Genomic DNA, 21,080 nt, shown 5'->3' on the forward strand with positions numbered 1-21,080 from the left:
TCCGATGTGTAAGGAGTCAGGCAAAAATGGATGGATGGTCTGCATGATGAACAAGGAACTCCTGGACAAACTCCAACACAGAAAGGAAGCATAGAGGGAATGGATGCAAGGACGGGCAAGCTGGGAGGAATACAGAGACACTGTCTGAGCACCCAGGGATGAAATTAGGAAAGCTAAAGTCCAAAGGGAATTGAATGTGGCCAGGGATGTCAAGGACAATGAGAAGGGTGTCTATACATACACAGGTGACAAAAGGAAGACTAAGGAAAACGTGGGCACATCGCTCAATGAGAAGGGGGACCATGGAAAAAGCTGAACTAAGTGCCTTCCTTGCCTCAGTCCTCACTAGCAAGACTGGTCTTCAGGAATCCCAGAGACCAGAGGAATAACACAGAGTAAGGATGTACCCTTGGTGGAAGAGGATCAGGTCAGGGATCCTGGACAAAGCAAAACTGGACATGCATAAGTCCTGGAGCCCTGACGGTGATGCACCCATAAGCACTGGGGGAGCTGGCCAGTGTCACTGCAAGGCCATCCTTGATAATCTTTGAACAATCACAGGGACTGGGAGATGTGCCTGGAGACTTTCCTGAAGAGGAAAGTAAATGTCACTCCTGTCATCAAAAGGGGTAAGAAGAAGGACCCAGAGAACTACAGTCCAGTCAGCCTCACCTTGACTCCTGAGAAGGTGGTGGAGCAGCTATTCCTGCAAACTATCTCCAGGCACACGCATGACAGGACAATCATCAGGAGTAGTCTGCCTGGATTTACCAAGGGCAAGTCATGCTTGATCAACTTGATAAAAGTCTATGATGCGATAACCAGTCTGGTAGATGAGGGGAGAATAGCGGATACACCATTCAGTAAGGTCTTCAACACTGTCTCCCTAAGATCCTCGCAGGGAAGCTGTTGAGGTACAGGCTGGATAAGCAATGGGGTGGATTGAAAACTGGTTGAATTGTCTGGGCCCAGAGCACGGTGAACAGCGGCACAGTCGAGCTGCAGATCAGTACCCAGCCACAGGACCATAGAACCCCTTGGCTGGAAAAGACCCTTAAGATCATCGAGTCCAACTGTTAACCCAACACTGTCCTGTTTATCAACTTCACTGATGACCCGACGATGGGGCAGGTTGTACCCTCAGCAGGGCTGCTGAGGACACCAAGTGGGAGGAGTGACTGATGTCCCAGAGGGTCAGGCTGGAGAAATGGTCTGACAGGAACCTCCTGAAGTTCAACAAGGGCAAAGTCCTGCACCTGGGGAGGAACAACCCCAGTGCTGGGGTCACCCAGCCAGAAGGCAGCTTGAGGGTCCTGGTGGACACCAAATAGAACACAAGTCAGCAAGGTGCCTGTGCCGCAAAGAAGGCAAACGGCACCCTGGGCTGCATTAGGCAGAGCATCGCCAGCAGGTCAAGGGAGGGATCCTTCCCCTCTGCTCAGCACTGGGGAGGCCACAGCTGAAGCGCTGGGTCCAGTTCTGGGCTTCCCAGTATGAGAGAGACATGGGTGTACTGGAGAGAGTCCAGTGATGGGCAAAAAAGGTGATAAAGGGACTGGAGCATCTCTCACATGAGGGAAGAGAGAGCTGGGGCTGCGTACCCTAGAGAAGACAAGGCCTGGGGGGATGTATCAGCGAGTTTAAATACCTGAAGGAAGGTGCAAAGGAGATGCAGCCTGGCTCTCTCCAGTGCTGCCCAGTGACGGGACAAGAGGCAAAGGGCACAAACTGAAACACAGGAGGACCCCTATGAACATCAGAAACCACTTTTTCCATGGAGAACTGCCATAGGTTGCCTGAGAACTTGTGAATTCTGCATCCATGGAGATATTCAAAAGACATGGTCCTGGGCAACCAGCTCTGGGTGGCTGGGTGGGAGCAGATGACCTCCAGAGATGCCACCAACCCCAGCCATTCTGTGGTTCTGTGGATGCCACTGTGTCTGCTCCACACACGAAACGCACTGTGCACTACGGCATTCTCACATGAGCTAAGTGCAAGACCCTTGACAGCCAGGTGATGCCTCCTGTTTGAGTAAGAGAAGTATCTTCCCAAGTTCTCAATACACATCCCTGTCTTCCGCCACATCTCCAATGGCTCTTCAGTTTCTGAGTTTACACTTGGTTGCAGCACAAGCAGAAGAAATGCTGGCAAGCTGTGTTAGTTTACCACTCAGATATCTGCTTAAAAATGCTCAGGAGAGCTGAACACATCTTTCTAGTATGTTCTCAAGCTTTGTTCCTCACTCAGATGCAAGGGGAAAATAGCTTCCAGTATTTAATTTTTTAAAGCCAATAAAATCTCCATTAGGTTTCAGTGGTTTCATTGAACATTTTTGTTCTTTAGGTCAGAGACAAATTTCTGTAGCAGTAGATTCTGTTGCGCTACAACCACCTACTCACTGCAGTAGAAGCTGATTATTAGGGAAGGTGCTTATACAAGTCTTGTGTTGCTCCTGGGTATCATGGGGATGTAACTGGCAGTCTGAAGGGAATCAGTTATCGCAGGTGATGGTCAGAACATCTCTGAATTTCAGCACACTTGGTTTACTGTGGTAGGGTCTTTTTGGCAAGAAACAGAAGGTAAATTTGCCAGACCACTGAGAGAACTGTGTGAAGTACATAAAAACCAGAGCAAGACGTGGATGCCAAGCTGCAGAGAAATAACGAGCACCTGGATTTGCAGGGAGGTGCTGCCAGGTCCTCTCCTAGGGAAACAGGGCTGTCCAAACTGCAGATGGTCCCCACTGTCAGCAAAGGACGACGCTGTGAACACGTGTCCTCTCAGCCCTGTGAACGCCCAAAGCTCCCTCCTCGTTCTGCCCCCACCAGCTCACGTGCACCAGGAGGCCACAAAGCCAGCAGGGCACACAGGGCCAAGAACAGGACAACTCTACAACCAAGGAGCAGGGACCCTGCACACCACTGTTTGAGATGTTTAACACCCACTTGCTTCCAACAATTCATGTTCTGGAGAAGAGAAGCCCTTTTAAAGCACCCAGTGTCCTACCCACAGCGAGAGCTGCAGCTGAAGAGCTCTAAGGGCGCTCCAGGACCCGTCCTTCAGCAAACCCCAGCAGGTCAGGCTTGGTTCTCCTGACATTTCCTTGTTAAACACAGAACAATATCCCAGCTCAGCCACAGCCACGAGCACACAGCTCTGTAGGCTGGTGTGCTTCTAACAACCTCCACTTTTTTCCTTTCTTCTTCTTGTTTTTTTTTATTTTTTTAATAAAACATCCACGTGTTCTACCATCACAAGGGATGATGATTCAGGCTGACCTGCATTAGATGGGCATCAAGCCTCACACACAGCACTGATTTAAAGTTGTGGTTGAAATAGAGAACACTGAATCATGACAAGGATGTCAAAAGATGCAGAATCCACCACAATCACAGATGAGCTGTATCAGCGCTTCATTACTCTCCTGGTTAATCCGGTGTTGATGACAAGAGGCAGCAGCAAGGACTGTTCTAAGCAGAGGGATGCCTGGGAGCATGCTCGGGTCACCTCCTCAGTGACAGTGACAGTCTGCTCTCAGACAGCTGGCTGCACGTCCCCTTGTCTGAGCTGCTCAGTGTACACAATCCCTTTTCCCTTTCTTTGGTTAAAAACATCAAAGCCAGGAAAAGAAAGAAAAAGAAAAGAAAAAAAAAAAAAATCCAGCCTACAACATAAGCACAGCTCTCTGCCTTTGGGAGGACAGAATCACAGAGTCACAGGATGGTTTGGGTTGGAGGGACCTTCTCAGCTCCCCCGGTGCCACCCCTGCCATGAGCAGGGACATCTTCACCAGCTCAGGTTGCTCAGAGCCCCGTCCAGCCTGGCCTGGGATGTCTCCAGGGATGGTTCATCCACCACCTCTCTGCCCAACCTGGGCCAGGCTCTCACCACCCTCAGGGCCAACAATTTCTTCCTCATGTCCAGCCTGAATCTCCCTCCTTTAGTTTAAAACCATCACCCCTTGTCCTATCACAACAGACCCTGCTCAAAGTCTGTCCCCATCTTTCTTATGGGCCCCTCTGAAGTCCAGAAAGGCCACACTAAGGTCTCTCCAGAGCTTCTCTTCTCCAGCTGAACACCCCAACTCTCTCACCTGTCCCCAGCAGAGCTGTTCCAGCCTCGGATCATTCCTGGGGCTCCTCTGGCCCCTCTCCAGCAGGTCCATGTGTGTCCTGTGCTGAGGACCCAGAGCTGGACCAGCACTGCAGGGGGGTCTCATAGAGCAGGGCAGAAGGGCAGAATCCTCCCCAGATCTGCTGCCCATGGGGCTGGAGATGCAGCCCAGGACACGGGTGGATTTCTGGGCTGCAAGTGCACATTGCTGGCTCATGGCCAATCTCTCATCCCCCAGCACCCCAAGTCCTCCTCCGCAGGGCTGCTCCATCAATCCATCCATCCATCGATCCATCCCCAGACTGGACTGACACTGGGGGTTGCTCCGACCCAGGTGCAGGACCTTGCACTTGGCCTTGTTGAAGCTCATGAGGTTCACAGGAGCCACTTCTCGAGGTTGTCCAGGACCATCTGGATGGATCCCGTCCCTCAGATGTGTCACCTGCACCTCTCAGCTTGGTGTCATCTGCAAACTCGCTGATGGTGCACTCGATCCCTCTGTCTATGTCACTGATGAAGATATTAAACAGTACTGGTCCTAGTACGGACCCCTGAGGGACACCACACACCCCTGATCTCCATCCAGACATTCAACTGTTTATCACCACCTTCCGGGTACGACCATCCAAACAATTCCTCATCCATGGAAAAGTCCATCCATCATATCTGTATCTCTCCAATCTAGAGAGAAAATGTTAAGAAGGAACAGGAGAAACGGACTGAGAAAAAGAGAGGTCTCCCCTTAGACTCCTGAGATCTGCAGGCAGGCATGCAGGGATGCTCCCAAGGGAGCGTGATGCTCTCCATCCTTCCTTCCAGAATCCCGGTGAGCCATGGAGTGCCTCCCGGACTCCTCCAACAAACACAAACCCCTTTACAATGCCTCATGAATGGCATTACCAGGCCATGTGTCAACCGTGGCCACAGTCTGGCTGTGCTTTAGGCCTCTGCAACAGTAAAGTATTTATTAGGCAAAGCATAATAACCATGCAAAGTGCATTGAGTTCCAGAAGGAAAATATCTCAAAAGTTTCAGCATGTTTGGCCAGAAGGCAAATCTCTTCTTGACCCAAAGCAACCAAACGGCCTAACACTGAGCATGAAAGCAAGAATGCAAAACCAGGAAGGTGATAACCAGCTTTTACTGCTGTTCCTCGTTCCCAGGGAGCAGAGTGTAACATTAAACAGGTGACAGTGAACACTACAAGTGGCCATACCACAGCCAGAAGGGCTTAGGGGCAGCTAATTGCTCTGGAGCACCTCCTGGACAGCTGCGACAGGTCAGCCAGGCCCCACTCACCGCTCGGACTGCACGAGCAGGCGTGTCCCTGCCTCACCCTCCCTCCATCCTCCTCTCCTTACCTCTCACTATCGACACGGTGTTTAGTCTGCGGTTTCCCTTTGTCCTTCTGTGGGGCTGGGTCTTCTAGAAAGCTGTGGTCCAGGTTGTCATCAGGAACAAAGTCCTCTACGCTCTGCACTTTCGCAGGGGCTTCAGGGTGGGGAGGAGGAGCGGCAGCAGCAGGATCTGCATGACCAACAGTAGCTGTAAACCACAGGGTTCACCACAAACAGGTCAGAAATTCGCTTTGTAAGCTCTATCCTGCACGGGTGGCAGCAGCCATGAGGCAGGACCCTGGCACCCAGCAGGGGAAGAGGAAGGTTACGAACAGGATACTCAGACCGGGCTGGAAGGTGCTTGCAGAACACGCACGGCTGCTGCAGTCTGAAATGCACCAGGCTGATCCAGGCTGCTAAATAGTCTAAAAACTCTCTAACCTGGAACCGACTGCTCTACAGCAAACGCTGCAACTGCCTGCACCACAGCCGGACTGCACCTCTGCCCTTCGCTATTCTCTGACCTCTTCCAGGCTGTTCGGTTCACCCACTCACCTCCTCTCGCTTTTTCAGCTCTAACTCAAAGGCAGGATTTTCCCCACTCTGCTGTAGATGCCCTGTGTAACTAAAAGCTCGAGAGCTATTGCAAATAGAGACTCGTTTCAATATAACGCATTTGTACAAGACACCATTACCCAGCTTCAAGGTATCAGGATGAAATCTCATAAAATTAGCATAACCAAGAAGCCTAAAGCAATTAACCTTTTCAGAATTTGCAGTGTTCAACCATCTCCTTCTGACCAGACAGCACGTCACATTTGGGCTCTTCTGGCTGAACATGTTTCGTATGGATTTTTTTTAGGTTTTTCTCTATTAGTACAGCTTCCCAATCACTTTTGCACACAAATAACACTGCTGCTAATGGCACAGAGTAGCGTTGGTGTGAGAAAACATGCAACCAAAAGAATTACTACTGCAAGACTTCAAGGGAAAGCTTAAATAGCAGCTCCCATAAAACACAAGTATTCCTTTGTGACGGTGATTTTTCAACCGCTTCCCAATTAGCGAATCCCTAGCGATGTTCCAGGAGAGGTGCAGACACTTGGCACGCTACATAAACCCAATAACACTGACAGATCAGCTTTTCCTTGTGGCCTTTTATGATCCTCCTAAAAAGCCTCCTTGAGATAGCAGCACTGCAGGTCATGAGCTGAAACAGCTCTCAGGGTGTTTTATTTAAAAAAAAAAAGAACATAAAGAAAACAAACAAACCCCAAAGGTTGTAACACTGGTAGCACACCACATCTTTTTTCTACATACCAATACCACAAAGGGTTTTTTATCGACAGGGGATTTCTATCATTTGCTCGTTTGTTTGTTTGTTTCTGGGTGGAAAGTCACCAAAAACGGCAACAGGTGTACTGTGTCATACCTGGTAAGAGATTCAGGATGCAGAACATTGTGTGCAGATCTAAAACTGAAAGATTTCAACATCTGAAACTGCAAGCCGTGTTCCCAGCACCTCCCCCTTTCTTTCTGTGGGTGTCTCAACAGCCCTGTGAGCTTAGGGATTGAGGGTTGAGAGGGAAGGTGTTTCCAACGGTGACTCAAACCATGGCATGCTAATGATTTTTAGGTAGTGCCAGCTCTGCAGCTCCAGTTGGCTTTGCAAACAAAGCAAATGCGACAGGCAAATTGAAGTCCAGATTGGTAAAAGTGCATGCAGCAAAACCCCCGATGCCTCTGCCCTGCAAGCTCACGGGCAGCGGTTCGGCCCGAGCGCCGCTCTGCTCCGTGTGTCCCCGCGCCGAGAACAAGCGAGCGAGCTGCCCCCGACCGCGAGCGCTCCGAAGGAGCACACACTGCCCCGGGGGACTCTGCTGCACGGCCTGGACTTACGTGATCATTTCTGGCTGAATAACCTTTAAAACCAGCACTGCGCTGTCCTCCGCTAACACACAGGAGCCCCTTGGAGCTGTCAGACTTTTGTGCAGACAGAGCTTCAAATAGCTTCTCTAACAATTTTTCTTGCTATTTGAGAGGCATATGTGCTCCTGGTAAGAAGTTGACAGTTCTTTTATCAGCGTCCTCTGCGTGCCCAGTACGTTTCCCCTGAACCACGCTATAGGCAGCACGCAGCTGGCTGGACACCGTCCTCATCCCAGCACAGAGATAAACCACAACGCCCGTCAGGAGAAAAACGGAGTGACAGTGCAGCTCTACTTGCGCACACACAGGGCCCGTGATCCTCAGACCCCTGTCTGCTCAGCCTCTCACAGGGAAAACAATGAAGGTAAACCAGAGAAACATTCACAGATGGGGTGCTTCTGTCTGCTTAGACACTGTACCCCAACACACACCTGGCTGAGGAGGAGTGGGGTCCGACGCAGGAGATGTCCCAAACAGACGGGAAATAATGCTGCGCTTTGGCGGTGGGACAGCAGCCGGAGGTGCTGGGGAGGCTGTAGCTGGTGGAGGCGCGTGCGGCTGCTGGGCTTCAGGTGCAGGCACTGGTGAAAATGATGGGGGCGGCTCAGGAGACACGGCGGAGCCTGCGGCAAGCGGCTGCGGGGTGCCGGGGCTGGAGCTGCCCGTGGACGTGGAGCTCGGAGGTACTATGGGCGACTGCGAGCCAGAGGAAGGGCTCTGCCCGTTGGTTGTTAGAGGTGACGTGTGTCCTCGACTTCGGGCTTCCATCATTTCAAGGAAACTGCAGGAAGATAAATTGCAATATAAGGAATGGAGAAAACAAGCTCAACAGCACCAAGCGCAGCACTGGGCTGCTCGAGGTACGTGCTGAGCTGGGAGGGTACAGGTCTGCTTTGGGTGACACTGTGACTCCCTGGGCCACAGTCAATCTGGTTCACCCACGTGAGTTAAATTCACCCCATGTGCATCGAGGAGTGGAGAATCCCAACCTCACTTGCGCTGCAGGATGAAACCTCTATTTGCAGAGATGCTGGGAACTCCCTGGGTAGACAGACTACAAAAACGTGCCAGCGCTTGAAACACAACCTTAAGCGAGTTCTTGGGCATATGTCTCGAAGGGAGTAAGCGCTAGAGGAACGGCACGCTTTTGGATTCTGCAGAAGAGATCTGAGCACTCAAGAAAACTCAAATGCTATAAAAACCTCTTTCAGCCAAGAATGGATTTGAGAGGAGAATTCTTGGACGTCAGAAGGAAGGAGCTATCCCGAGGGCTCGCAGGACGCATGGCGATGATCCCTCTTGCGATGTGCAGACACACGGGCTGTCCCTGCGCACACCGGGCTCTGCGGGCGGGCAGGGCTGCCGAGCAGCAGCAGCTCTGAAGCCAGTTGTGGTCCTGGCTGGATTCCTGACTAGAAGAGCATTAAATCCTGTGCCACTACAGAGGGTGAAACGCTCTGTTTCAGAAATGAAGCCCAGCCTGCTCTGCCGCAGCCTCCTTCTGCAGCCTGTGTGGTTCGCAGTCTTTTCACAAGCTGTATGCAAAGAAATGCTAACAGAAAGACAGGCTGTTACTCCGAAATGGGCTCAAAATAAGATTTGCTACATGCAGCCCATCTGAGAAATATAGAGAATGCTCCAAGTGAAGTATCATGTATAAAATTCAGCAAATGCTGTGGTCTTGCCTCTTATTCCATTAAGTCTAAGGAGCTTGTGCACGGAGACTCTGGGTTCGACTGCAAGCCAGACAGACTTGGTTGTGCTCCAGTGTGTCAAAACAGAGACACAGCCCGTCCTTCAGGGACCTGCGCCACACAGACACCTCCACCGGAACGGCTGCTAAGCAGAAAGCAAACAGCAGGGGCTAAAAGACTCGAAACCCCCTTGAGATATCATTTCCTATTTTAAGAAGCAACCTGATACACTTTTAAGGAACAAACTCACGTACTTTGTGAGCAGCAATGTCTGAAGCCCTAAAAAGCAACATCTCCTGGAAAACCAGGAGTCCTTCTTAACTAAGGAACTGGGTAAGGTGGAGATAAAGGGTAGCACTAAAGAGCAGTAGCAGCCAGGAGAGAAATCCTTGGCAGAGTTCCTCAAGGATTAGCCTAGAGATATAATGTGGCCTTTCAGTGAAGCGGCACAGAGACCAAGGAAACGCTCATGAGGCTGCAAGTTGGGAGGCAGCATTGACAGAGAAGAGGACAGGGACAAAAAACAGAAAGAACTGGATAATCCTGAAAAACTGAAATGGGAAAAAATTCAACAGTACAAAGCAAACGGTCATCTGCTCAAGGACTGGGGAACAACTGTTCTTGCTCTGAGTTCACCATGCAAGAATGGCTGAGAAGGACTCGCCTCACTCATTCCACGTTGGACTAAAGGCTGCAGACACGGTGCTGCCTGGGAGGAGCGGCAAAGGAGCCTGGCTGTCACACATCGTCCAGCGCCTGTCCCGAGACCGCTGCCAAGGCACCTAAATCAGAGCCGTGCTGTGGTAGCCTCACTGGAGCTTCCAGCAGTATTGGGGCAAGGCTTAAGGGCTTATTCCACCCACTAGACTGGCTACGAGAAAGCGAGCTCTCGGCAGAGCTGAGATCAGAGCGTGTGACGCAGCATCATCCATTCCAGCATCCTCCCTCTCCGGGGACTGGTAGCTGGGGTGAGCTGCGCGGCAACACGTTCTGCTGCAAATGATGCGTGGATTTGTCATGCACCAAAGAGAAAACATAAAGGGGTTTAACTCTTGCACTGAGCTCTGTGGAGGCCGCACTAGGTTAGTCTGGAAGGTGCTCAATGCGTCACATACGCCACAAGAACATAACCGTGCGTTTTCAGCGCAGGGCCCAGCAATTGCCCATCACTGCTACTCGAGGAGGGGGTCACCACGTGTGCAGTTCAGTGTCGCTCAAGGTAACTACACAGACATCCGTGGAGAGGGAAAGATAAACCAGGGTACAGGCAATCCAGCCCAACAAAGCAAATGCTCTGAATCCACAAAGCCATGTGAATTGCTGTGCCCCAAAATGCCGTCCATGAGACCTGCTGGCATGGGACGCGCGGCTCTGCAGATCCACGCCAGGAGCGCCGAGTGCTCCACTCCATCATCCTTCCCCTCTGAGCTTTATCCAGGGCTCCTGGCGAGGATGGCTGAGCAGCTCTGCTTTGTGCTACTCGCTCCTCCTCCCTGCTCAGGGCCAAAGCCTCCTGCCTCCCAGCTGGGAAGAGAGATTAATCCCGGCTGATCTACATGCACCCCTGCTCCTGTTCATAGCAACAGCAACCCCGGCTGAACAGCCCGCAAGCTCGGTCAGTGCCGCGTCCAGCACCACGGTACTGATGCCAGCGCTGCCCGTTCTCCTGGGCTGGGCTCTAACTGCCTCTGCGAGCACCAAATCACCAACGCCACATGAAAACAGAGCCGAACAACCTCTGAGCTGAGATCAGGACGCCCAATCCCACCATCATGGCAACTGGGTGGATTCGGATAGGGTAAGACAAGAGTACACCGGAGACTAAGGAACACGGATCCTGTAGGAAGCACATACACAGTCATTTTAGGATACAGAATATGAAGCTCAAAGAGTGCTTAGAGCTGGACCCAACAAAGCAGAGGACACTCTTTACAGCATCAGGGTATTTGAAGATCTACTGCACTTTGTACTACCAAAGCTGCCCATTTTGGAAACAACCTGCTTTGTTCTGGGCAAGCAGCCACCTCCAGAGGGAGGGAGGGCTGCGACTACCACCTGTTTCTCCTGCAGAAACACATGAATTTTAAGAGCTGGAGGGAAAAAATGCTACATAACCGAAATATAAAGAGTGTCATCCTTCCCTCCAGCTCAGCTGGTCTGGAGAATAACACATGTGGGCTTCTTCTGCACCTGCTCCTGTGCCTTGTTCACCTACATGATGTGAAGGGCGTAAGAACAAGTTATTTTTAGGAGAAAGATGCAATTGTTATTTGGGGACAGCACGACACAGGCTCCTCACCCAGCACAGCACCACGGAGAACTGCGGCACGTGTGCTCCGCGGCACCTTCCTCACCCCCAACCAGCCACGTGGGCCACGCTCTGTGCCGTGTGCCGGGACACCGAGGGGACAAGGATGGGCTGCTACCGGTTCTACACGGGCTGCACAAACAGCTCTGCTGAGCTCTCACATTCGTATCTTCTTCCGTGAAAGAGGTGGGTGGAAAAACAGCATCTACGAAAACGCTGCCAGCAAGCTCTCAGTAATTTCCAGGGTGGAGGTGTCTAAAGCATCCTCCACACTTCAAAAATACTACATAATGCATGAATGCTTTCTCTGGCTTTACACACACTCCTCAGAAGCACAAGCGTGGCTGTTTTGGGAAGACACTGGGCCAAACCTGCCACGTGTCTGGTTTTTCTCATATTCCACACAATCTGGTCGCTGCATTCCTTGTTCTATGGTTCTGCCAGCCCTTCGCAAAAGGACTCGCTCAAAATCTGATTGTGAAACAAGGAGCTTCATGTCCAGACCAGGTCCTCTTAAAACACACGACGAACTCACGCCGTGACCTGAGTACACCTGTTTTGGTCGGGAATTGGAGGCGGCGAACGTGCCACACCAGTCCGGAGGGGTCCCCTGTCCTCCCCGCACGGGCTCCGCGTTTGCCTTCCAACCCTTCCGTTCACACCTGTGACAAATCCACATCCACAAAACCCCTGAATAATTCACGTCAGTGGGAGCTGCTCGCAAAAGGAGACTTCATGCAATTTTCAAGATGAACATGCTCTGCGGGAACAAAAATGAAGCAGGGCCTGAGATTACTGCTGCTCTGCTCCCTGAGCAAACAAAAGGGAGCACAAAAGGACTCGTTAGCCTCACAGCTCCTAAAATTGTCAGTGCTCATGTTCATTTACTGTTGAAGACAGGAGCAGCCTGAAGCTTTTTGGCTCCTGGTTCTAACGTGCTGCGATCAATTTTTCAAGTGTATTTTGTGTGGCAAGAAATGTTTGGTGTTATTTTATTAATGGTGAAAATGAAGATTAATAGGGTGTGTGACCTCAATTTAACTGGGGTTATTGAGGGTTAGATTTCTACATGTTTGTTATGGGCTCATTAAAGGTCCTGAACCTGATTCCCCCCGAAGCTCAGGTCCCCGAATGTGACATTAATTGCCGAGCGGGGTTCAGTCCCACTGCCCAGCCCCCCCAGAAGCTGCTCCGCTTTTCCCCCTTACACAAAATGGATGCAGCAGATAAACCCCCGCCACAACATCCGTGACACGCTCCATGTTCTCCGCTTCCCTAGCAAGATCAATGACGATAGGGTTAGTTGCAATTAATTCTTAATGCAGTCCCACACAAAAACCCATGACCTAGAGCCCCATCTGGTACGCGCTGGCTCGTGATCTGTGCGATGGCAACAGTGACTCACGGCAACTGGAAACGATAAAGGTGGGGCGAGAGAGCAAAAGTGGTTTTGCTCTCCTACCTGGTAAGTCAGCCTTTGGCGGATCCGATTCTGGCCCCGTGCTTCAAAAGAGCTGAAGATACAGAACGGCTGAAGCAGCAGGTGCTGCTGCCACAGTGTTGCTGTTACTCAGCAAAACCACCGGCTGTGCTCAGCGCAGAAAAACAAACACGCAAATCAAACCCCCAAACCCAACCTAGGAATCACAGAATCCCAGAATGTCAGGGGTTGAAGGGACCTGGAAAGCTCATCCAGTGCAATCCCCCCATGGAGCAGGAACACCCAGCTGAGGTTCCACAGGAAGGTGTCCAGGCGGGTTTGAATGTCTGCAGAGAAGGAGACTCCACAACCTCCCTGGGCAGCCTGGGCCAGGCTCTGCCACCCTCACCAGGAACAAGTTGCTTCTCAAATTTAAGTGGAACCTCCTGTGTTCCAGTTTGCACCCATTGCCCCTTGTCCTGTCACTGGTTGTCACTGAGAAGAGCCTGGCTCCATCCTCCTGACACTGCCCCTTTCCATATTGATCCCCATGAATGAGTCCCCCCTCAGTCTCCTCTTGTCCAGCTCCAGAGCCCCAGCTCCCTCAGCCTTTCCTCACACGGCAGATGCTCCACTCCCTTCAGCATCTTGGTGGCTGCGCTGGACTCTCTCCAGCAGTTCCCTGTCCTTCTGGAGCTGAGGGGCCACAACTGGACACAATATTCCAGGTGTGGTCTCCCCAGGGCAGAGCAGAGGGGCAGGAGAACCTCTCTGACCTACTGACCACCCCCTTCTAACCCACCCCAGGTACCATTGGCTTCCTGGCCACAAGGGCCCAGTGCTGGCTCATGCTCACCCTGCTGTCCCCAGGACCCCCAGGTCCCTTTCCCCTACACTGCTCTCTAATAGCTCATTCCCCAGCTTATACTGGAACCTGGGGTTGTTCCTGCCCAGGACTTTGCAGTGAACGGAGCTGTTTGATGCAGGGAGCGTGTCTCCCAAAAGCAGAGTCCTCATGAGGAGAGCGCGACACCTCCCTGCAGTCCCTGCTCTGCATCTGCCTGGCCTGGCTGGGCAGGATCCCCAATGGGCTGGTGACAGCGGTGGCACCACCAGGAAAGGACCCACGGGCACCCAGCACAGCTGGGACAGGACCTGCTGCTGCACAGCTGCACCCGCGATCACACACCATCTCAGATTATCTCAAGTTCAACCGCTTTGAATGTATTTGTACAAAGTCTGACTAACAGTTTGTGTAAGAGCTCTTAAACGCAGAGAGTAACTGATCTAAGAATTCATTTCTTACGAACAATTCCTGTGAAGAAGTTGGATTTCGAGTGCTCACAGACCGAACAGTCCCACAGTGGTTTATAGGTGACCATTTCCCAAAGCTTCTCAAAAATGAGAGTGAACGAAGATATCTCACAAACAAGAAGGTAAGTATTCCTCTTGACTAATTCATCTTAATCTCTGGGGGAGGAAAAAGTTAATTACTTAACCCTTGAAACTAAATTTTGTCTTTTGATATTAAAAAAAGTGCATAATACTAGAAAAAATGCAAGCAAAGATAAAAGCTCATGAAAACCATACATTAAATCTCCTTCTTATTCATTTTTGCAGATGTTTCCACCAGCAGCATATTCCTGAAAAAAATGAACATGCAGGAAGAGTTTCTACAATTTCCCAAAAACGATTTCTCCATGTGCACCACTCAGTGAGGGAACAGCCACACTGAGCACAGTCATAAAGCTCTCCTTGCGACAGAAGATAAGCCGTGTCCAATGAAAGATGGCAAAACTGAGCAAATTCAGTACAAATTCAGAACAGTAAAACCATTGCTGTTTGTTTACTAAGAATTCAGCATCTCAAAAAGGACTGAAATATGTTTTTAGCAGCACTGAAAATGTGAAATCTGAGAAACCGGAGGGAAAGCAGCAGAGCAGGAGCTGCGGCAGGCAGAGGAGGCTCAGCAGAGGGAAGGAGCTGGAAGCGCCTCAGTGCGTCTCCCAGGGCAGAGCCCAGCGAGGGATGACTTACATAACACAGCCGAGGCAGCGCCGTGTGCCACCTCGTGTCTTCTCGGGGATCCACATTTGGAGCTGTGACATTTTGTCCTCGGGTGCCCAGTGGCAGCTGGAGGAAGAGTTCTCGTGCTCTTTCTGTTCTCTGATCCAAATTTAGCATCGGTCATTGTGACAGAGCAGCTACTAGAAGTGCACAGGGGTGAATAAAGGAACTGAGATGTCCTGGTCTGTCACCATGCCTTACTCCATGGCCTGATTTTCTGGCAGGAGAGCAGGAACCGTCTCAGAGGAGGAGCTGCAGCAGCCACCCCAAGGACCTGTGGACACCTCCACTGTCTGTGTAACTCCGGGTGACCGACTGCAGAACTGCCAGTACTAAAAGACATTGGGGACAGGAGGTGCTGGAGCGAGTTGGGAGAAGGGAACGGAGCTGGTGAGGGGCTGGAGCACAAGTGTGATGGGAGCGGCTGAGGGACCTGGGGGGTTCAGCTGGAGAACAGGAGCTGAGGGGAGACCTTCTGATCTCTGAACTGCCTGAAAGGAGCTTGGAGCCAGGGGGGTCGGGCTCTGCTCCCCAGGAACAAGCGCCAGGAGCAGAGGAAACGGCCTCAAGTTGCGCCAGGGGAGGTTGAGGTTGGATCTGGGAACAATTTCTTCCCCAAAGGGCTGTGGGGCATTGGAACAGGCTGCCCAGGGCAGTGCTGGAGTCACCATCCCTGGAGGGCTGGACAGACGGACATGAGGTTCTCAGGACATGGGGCAGGGACAGGGGTGGGTTATGGTTGGACTCGATGATCTTGAGGCGCTTTTCCAAGCAAAATGATTCTGTGATTCTGTGAACCAACACAAGGGCTTCACATCTGCCGAGGGTCAACAAGTCACCCTGCACCAACGCACAAGCTGTAAGAAGGGGAGTGTCAGAGGATAGCGCTCCAGGTGCTCATTTTGACAACACCCCAGCAGCATGTTAAACATGATCATCCCAAAATTATGGGCACCTGACTAGCATGAATGCAAGGACCTTCCCAGGCCCTAGTAAGGAGCACTGCAGCCCTGCCTCCCAACTGCCAGCAGCTGCTGTCACTGTGTCCACAGACACTGCCACTGTGTCCACAGATGTGTTCACCAGCCTGAACTGTCCATTAAGTATCAGAACTTTACCCAAACCTGAGTTCCCTGCTATAGCAGAGTGCTTATTTCTTTAAATTGGGACTTCAGTTGAAGAGCCAAGCCTGAAAAGCTCCTGCAGGGATAAAAAAATGAGTGTCTGAAGAGTATACTTTCCAACTCTGGGGCTGAAGTAACCCCTCTGCAGTTCATCCACTTCAGACAGGTGCTGCCGAAACAAATGGACTCTTCATTTCTACCTGGGATGTGGAGAAAAACCTAAGAACCCTTAAAATAGCACTCTATTTTAGTTGTGTGATCAAAGCACTCAGATGTGACACAGCCTGGGCCTTTTCTTTTGGGATCCGAGGCTCAAGCCAGGAAGCATCCAGGGATATTTTAATGACCTTTCTAGAAAGAAGCGTTATTCTGTGAAAGCAACAATCGCTGGTCTCAGTGCACAGTCATAAATGGGCAGTAGCTGAAGTGAAAGCAGAAGTTGACCAGCTGCATAAAAATATTGGTTTATTTGCTAAAGTAGAACCCTAGGGAAAATTCTTGCTTTTAAATCTTGAGCTGTGGTACCTGACAGAAGAGGACTTGCTGAGGTATTTCATGGTCAGCCCATTACGCAGCACAGTGGTGCAATGAGCCCTCCCCAGCAGTCGCCACCGACGGCACCAAAAGCTCCTCTGAGTTTCCAAAGGGAAGAAGGAGCCGTTTGAGTTGTCAGCGCGCAGAGCCCAGGGCAATGGGACCCGCCTGGCCCTGGGGTCTGGATGCTGCAAACAATACTCCTTAGTAATCACGGGATTTCTGCAATGCTCTCTGGCATGGAAGCACACCAGCATTGTCAATGGTGTGGTTACGCTGGATGGAATGATCCAGCCCATGTCCATTGCTGAGACCAGGAGGTCTTGGTACCACCACACTGCTGCTCCCTTTGAGCTCTAGCTCTAAGCAGATGCTCCTCAGAGCCGGTCCAGCTCAGACCGACCCAGAGGCCGAAGAGAGTTTTCTGCTGGATTTGTGACCTGAATTGGCTCATGTGAGGGTCCAGAAAATGTCAAAGCTGAAGCGTGAGAGGTGACTCCGCAGCAAGATCTGCTGGTGTGAGTCCGGAACAGCTCTACCAGCCCTTTTACCGATGCAGTGAAAACAAAAATCCTAGAAAAGAATGTGACAGCACAGCCCAGTCCTTTGAGTAGGGACATCAAGAGAATTGCTGAAGGCACAAGCAGACTAAGGAAAGGAACGAGGTGAACACTCTGGTAACAGTACTGCCTTGTGTGTGTATGGGGTATTTCAATGCTCTCACGAAGGAAAACACACCAAGCTTACAGAACCTGAACCTACGTCTGAAAAATGCTTCTCAAAATGGCTGCGCATGAATATTTCATAACCCCCGACTCCAACTTCCAAATAAAGCTGCCTGTAAAGCATTTTTTCCAATTCATTCTGGGATTGCACATCACTACAATAAAGCCTTTGCAATGGGAATTCATGGGACATGTTAACAACGTACAAATCTGAAGCGATTCCTGTTCGCTGTGCTGCAGATGTGCTGGCTGTGCAGGGCCAAACCTGCCAAACGTCGTTCCAGGCAGCGAGCAAACACACGGGCGCTGAGCAAGCCCAGGGCACAGGAACCAGCCACTACTCCCACCAGAAACGCACTGAGGAACCGAGAAGTGTTCAAAGAGAATAGAAAGCAATGGTGTTGTTGCTATTACTTTCTGCTATCGTAAGACACACAATACACGGGAACAGCCAGGAATCAACTGAGCAGTAGAGAGGTGGAAAATATCTCCTTTCACAATCAGAGGCGGCAACGTTCTTATCTATTAATACAACCGCTTCAGCATGTGCTGCTCGGCTCCACCTCCACCGCCCACGTGCCTGCAGGAACCAGACCTTTCCCGGGGTCCCCAAGCACGCGCTTTACTCCAGGTGACGCCACTCCTAAGGGATATTTTACAAGATCCAAAGAAATACTAAATGTCACTCCCCGGGCCCTTCCGTGTGGCCACACGCCACAAGTGGGGCTGCCCATAGGTGTCACACCTCGACTGCAGGAAAACAGTTAGGAAAGATGGCTCAATGACATACAGTTCGTAGTTTTGATCTTCGGTCTCTTGCTGCACTGACAGCTCCTCCAAAGTTGCATCAATATCCAGCTGATTCGTCTCCAGCTGCCGCAGCAAGGTCTCCCTCTGGGGAAAGGAAAACAAGCCGGTGTGAGCAGGGAGGGTCACTGTAACAGATCCCTGTGCTCGCGGGGTGCAGCGAGACCTCGTGTCACCGCTCTGCCCGCTGCCATGAATTAAACAGGAGCTTTGGTCCCTCACGTGGTGTTCAGTTCAAACACAGAAGCACAAACGGAAGCTGAAGCAGTAGCTAAAGTACATTCATCCAGAAAGTCTGTGTGTAAGAAAGTAATTTGTTCTGTGAGCTATACTTAATCACAAGTCAACAAGGTTTGATTTTCAGACACAGCATCGACGGTTGCATTTGGAGAACAGTATCAACTCCTTTGGAGAACAGTTTGCAACCCGTACATTCTGGTCCTGCATTTTTTTCCCTGTGCTAAAGCAGCCGCCCTGGAGCAGGAGCTGATGCAAAACCCCACAATCATTTTGTTTTTACTGTCAGGTAGGTAAGTGAGCACAACCTGTCAGCTCAGTGACACTGCAGAAGTCACTGCCCTCTGCCTTCAATTGCTGCCTCACAGATGGGGGACAGACACTCCAGCCCATTTCAAATGTGCAATAAAGTGAGTTCGCTTCACTAATGTAACACAGGGCAGCTGAATTCAGTCCTTCCCCTTCCACATTTCCAACAGAACCCAAGCAAAAATCTCAGCTGAGGGGAAGTGCTGGCTTAAAAGGCTCAAAATCAATTACAAATGCTTGTGGGACACTCCACAATAGCCTGGATGGGAACGAGAAGAGATCAATAACCACACACGTTACAGAGTCGGCACGGGCACAGCCAGCAGCACCAACACCAGCTCCACACCGCGACAGCCCCGGGCACAGAGCCGGCACAGCCCCCATGGCTGCAGAAACACCATTTGGGATCCTCTGGCCAAGAGCAGAGCTGGGAGCACGGCCCCTCCTGCGTTCCAGTTTGCACCCATTGCCCCTTGTCCTATCACTGGTTGTCACCCAGAAGAGCCTGGCTCCATCCTCCCGACACTCACCCTTTATATATCTGTAAACATTAATGAGGTCACCTCTCAGGGTCCTCCAAGCTCCAGAGCCCCAGCTCCCTCAGCCTTTCCTCACACGGGAGATGCTCCACTCCCTTCAGCATCTTGGTGGCTGCGCTGGACTCTCTCCAGCAGTTCCCTGTCCTTCTGCAACTGAGGGCCCACAACTGGACACAATATTCCAGGTGTGGTCTCCCCAGGGCAGAGCAGAGGGGCAGGAGAACCTCTCTGACCTACTGACCACCCCCTTCTAACCCACCCCAGGTACCATTGGCTTCCTGGCCACAAGGGCCCAGTGCTGGCTCATGGTCACCCTGCTGTCCCCAGGACTCCCAGCTCCCTTTCCCCTACGCTGCTCTCTAATAGGTCATTCCCAAACTTAAACTGGAACCTGAGGTTGTTCCTGCCCAGATTCAAGACTCTACACTTGCCCTTGTTCTATTTCATTAAATTTTTCCCTGCCCAGCTCTCCAGCCTGTCCAGGTCTCTGATGGCAGCACAGCTTCCAGTGTCACCACTCCTCTCAGCTTGGTGTCACCAGCAAACTTGCTGACAGTCACTCTATTCCCTCATCCAAGTCATTGATGAATAAATCGGATAATACAAGGTCCCAGCACTGACCCCTGAGGCACTGCACTAGGTACAGGCCTCAACTGGACTCTGCCCCATTGACCACAGTGTCACTATGTCCAGTGCCTGAAGGTGTCAGGGCTCCTTCTCCCAGGGTCTACACAGAGTGGCACAGGGACAGGGACATCCGGAGCCGCCCGGGTGACCTGTTACAGCAGGTCCAGGTGCCACCGGCTGCCACCCTGCTCCACTGCCCAGTCAGCAGACAGAGGAGCCCCAGCTTTCCTCCAAACTGCAGAGGATTTTGGTTTTATAACTGCCTGTGGGAAGACAAACGCTCCTCCACAGCAGTGGCGTTCAGGCTCTCCGCGTGCACGGGTGTCAGCGCAGCCCCGCGGCCGCGGGCCCGTGAGCAGTGCAGGCTGAGGGAGCAGGTGGCTCACCGGAGCACAGCGCCCGGCCGGGGCACGGCCCGAGCCCCGCGAGCACGCTGCTCTATAGCAAATTCTACCATCAGTAAGCAAGCTCTAAGTCACTTTATTTTGTATTACAACACCAGGTGATCCACAGCGCCTGGTAACCTTTAAACATGCTAATTTACTGGAAGATGCAGTCTTGAAATTTAAGAGCGTCTGTGACCATTTAAGCTAATTTATTGCTTCGCAGACATTTAGATTCTCCATTTTTACCTTTGTCGTTAAGAGCTTCGACTGATGCATACTTCCTTTGCCAGGTAATTTTCATTCATCATATTCATAAGCTCTATGCAGATGGACACTTGACTTCAATTAACACGTATACAAAGAATTATGAAGTCATCAGTTAACTCGAATTCCCTTTTTTATGGTATAGAGACAACAAAACCAGCAAACACACTGCACGTATTGAAACTTGCTCCACTAAACAGAAGTACTAACCAAGCTTTTAGAAATAATTCTAGATTTTAGAACTCCAATTCTAGATTTAGAATTCAAGATTCAAGAAGTGCAAAACTTTACAAGGAAAAGTTTTCATTCTTTTATGTTATTCGTACAGAGTAAGCACAAATGAGACAAAAGAGCAATTTTTCTGCTCAGTTTCCTAAAATAAGTGAAATAAATGCTGAGCAAATTAGCTCAATAAAGACACAGGAGGGACATTGCTCTCCAACACTCACCTTAGGCACTTAGATAATGATTTTATTAAACAAGCGGTTTGCCTTTTCTCATATTTGGGCAGTAAGACATCCACCAGAGTTTCATTTATTTCAATTTTCACAGATCGCAGTAAATGAAAAACTTAGATTTAATTATGAGAGAGTTGTGTTTAATTTTGTAAAAATTCATTGCTAAAAATGGACTTCCAAATACTTCAATTCTATCTTC

The 21,080-nt window shown here is 50.8% G+C and overlaps 1 protein-coding gene across 3 annotated transcripts in view; it reads right to left on the minus strand.

Annotated features, from left to right (window-relative positions):
- The window catches only part of RABL6 (RAB, member RAS oncogene family like 6), a 61,315-nt gene that overhangs the window by 11,783 nt on the left and 28,452 nt on the right, over positions 1-21,080 (minus strand). For 2 of the 3 annotated variants that reach the window (XM_071817516.1, XM_071817515.1), the window contains 3 exons: positions 18,045-18,148; positions 7,814-8,163; positions 5,478-5,661 (listed from right to left, as the gene is read on the minus strand). In XM_071817516.1, the coding sequence (XP_071673617.1) occupies positions 5,478-5,661; positions 7,814-8,163; positions 18,045-18,148 (638 nt within the window). The remainder of the gene's footprint in view (positions 1-5,477; positions 5,662-7,813; positions 8,164-18,044; positions 18,149-21,080) is intronic. The other variant, XM_065853764.2, reaches the window with a different exon arrangement.

The sequence above is a fragment of the Patagioenas fasciata genome, chromosome 20 (genome assembly GCF_037038585.1).
Source record: "Patagioenas fasciata isolate bPatFas1 chromosome 20, bPatFas1.hap1, whole genome shotgun sequence".
Taxonomy (NCBI): Eukaryota; Metazoa; Chordata; class Aves; order Columbiformes; family Columbidae; genus Patagioenas; species Patagioenas fasciata.